This window comes from Pipistrellus kuhlii, unplaced genomic scaffold (genome assembly GCF_014108245.1).
Source record: "Pipistrellus kuhlii isolate mPipKuh1 unplaced genomic scaffold, mPipKuh1.p scaffold_m20_p_19, whole genome shotgun sequence".
Taxonomy (NCBI): Eukaryota; Metazoa; Chordata; class Mammalia; order Chiroptera; family Vespertilionidae; genus Pipistrellus; species Pipistrellus kuhlii.
In genome coordinates this window covers 9,244,995-9,247,106 of record NW_023425504.1, presented here as the reverse complement: position 1 = coordinate 9,247,106, position 2,112 = coordinate 9,244,995, and the positions used below count along the sequence as shown (strand labels likewise).

Sequence of the window (2,112 nt, the reverse complement as noted above, 5' to 3'; positions counted from 1 at the left end):
AAAGACTTTCACAGATTTGTAGATAGAGAAGAAGGGAGAGGGAGAGAGAGAAACATCATGTCTGAGTGCATCATTACCTGGCTGCTTTCTGCACAGCCCCGGCTGGGGATCTGGCTTGCAACCCAGGCATGTGCCTTGACTGAAAATCGAACTGGTAACCTTTCAGTGCATGGGACAATGCCCAACCAACTGAGCCACACTGGCTAGGGCTATATATTAATTTTAGAAAGATCATCAATGAGAGACCCCAAACTGAGATCACATGGACTCAAGTAGATTGTCTGAACAGAAATCAATCCTCAGATATATCCACAAAGAAAAATTACTGCACAAAATAGTCCTTCTGAGCCTCTGCTCCATGGCGTGGAGTCCGGGAACACTCTCCTTCATTGAAGACACAAGGTGGACAATAGCAGTTGGGCCTCTGGCTGGTCTGTGACAAGGTGAACGCCTCGTAGCCCCTCTCACCATCCTGTGTTGTGGTTTGTAGCTCACTGGCTTCTCTCATGGAGTATGGAGCAGTGAGCCATGGGGAGTACTGGGGAGCAGTGCATGACACTGGAAATGTGTATTCTAATGAGGTAGAACTTGAAGCACAATGTATCTCAGTGCTGAACATAATCAAATCCTGAGAGAGAGCTTTGGCTCTGATGCCACATTCGGTAACGCGGTAGGTAAACTTGTAGGTATGTGGCTGCACATCATTGACAGGGCAACCCTGGCCCAAGTGTAACTCATGAACGTGTACATATACATTGCTGTTCAACATGAAGGGATGTACCGTAACCACGAACCAGTCTATAGAGCAGAGTACAGTGATTGGAATTTGCCCGAAACAGGTAAAAAACAAAGAGGTGAGGATGACCATCCCTCCTATCAACTCGAAGACTTTCATCCCTGTAGCTGATTATGTAATGATTCTCAGGAAACAGGAAGCTGTCTGGTGAGGATTTCTAGAGAACACAAAAGACAAATCATTTTATTTCCTATCAAAAGTTCAAATATGATCACTTTCTTAAAACAAAAGGCCATTCCTAAAGCATTAAAAAAGGTAAGAGAATAGAACTTACATGTTATCACCAAAAAAAGGTAAATATGTGATATGTTAATTAACTTGATGGGGAATCCTTTCACAATGTGTAAGTATGTCAAATCATCACATTGTATATTTTATATATATATATATATATATATATATTATTGATTTTGTACAGAGAGGAAGGGAGAGAGATAGAGAGTTAGAAACATCGATGAGAGAGAGTCATCGATCAGTTGCCTCTTGCACACCCCCTACCGGGGATATGCCCGCAACCAAGGTACATGCCCTTGACCGGAATCGAACCCGGGTCCCTTCAGTCCCCAAGCCGACGCTCTATCCATTGAGCTAAACCGGTCCCGGCCACATTGTATATTTTAAATATCTTACAATTTTATGTCAATAAAACTGAAAAAGGGGAAAAAAGAAAAGGAAAACATTCTTGTGAAAGAGAACTGAATTTTTAATTGATTTTTTTATTGATTAAGGTATTACATATGTGTTCATATCCCCCAATGTCCCCCCACCCACTCCCGTACATGCCCTTACCTCCTGAGAACTGAATTTTAATTTCAGTGTTGGAACTCACATTTATGGATGATTACAATAGCTTCTTTAAGTGACTTTATCATGCTGTTTTGGTATAAAGCACATATCCCTCATATGTAGAATGAGAGTCCATACTGATCAGGAGTGGCATCCTTTTGTGTATAACCCTATCTAAAAAAAGAAATAAAAAAGTTTTCATGCCAAACATTAAATAAGGAGACAGGAGATATAGTTTAATTCAAACTATCAGCACTTGTCTTTTCATATGCTATAAGAACGAATCCCTCCCTAGGGCCTTTTTTTTTTTTTTTGGTTAGCAACAAAATTTTTTAAAAATATATTTTATTGATCTTTTACAGAGAGTAAGGGAGAGAGATAGAGAGCTAGAAACGTCGATGAGAGAGAAACATCGACCAGCTGCCTCCTGCACACCCCCTACCGGGGATGTGCCCGCAACCAATGTACATGCCCTTGACTGGAATCAAACCCGGGACCCTTCAGTCCACAGACCGACGCTCTACCGCTGA

The 2,112-nt window shown here is 41.4% G+C and overlaps 1 protein-coding gene across 1 annotated transcript; it reads right to left on the bottom strand.

The window, feature by feature from the left end:
• Positions 1 to 322: 322 nt before the first annotated feature.
• On the bottom strand, positions 323 to 900 carry PLAC1 (placenta enriched 1). Its single transcript, XM_036443402.2, has one exon. The coding sequence runs from the start codon at positions 893 to 895 to the stop codon at positions 323 to 325; it is 573 nt and encodes a 190-aa protein (XP_036299295.1). The 5' UTR covers positions 896 to 900.
• Positions 901 to 2,112: the final 1,212 nt, after the last annotated feature.

Bases quoted from the DNA above. Each gene is read 5' to 3' on its own strand.
- PLAC1 (XM_036443402.2), bottom strand. From the start codon at position 895: ATGAAAGTCTTCGAGTTGATAGGAGGGATGGTCATCCTCACCTCTTTG.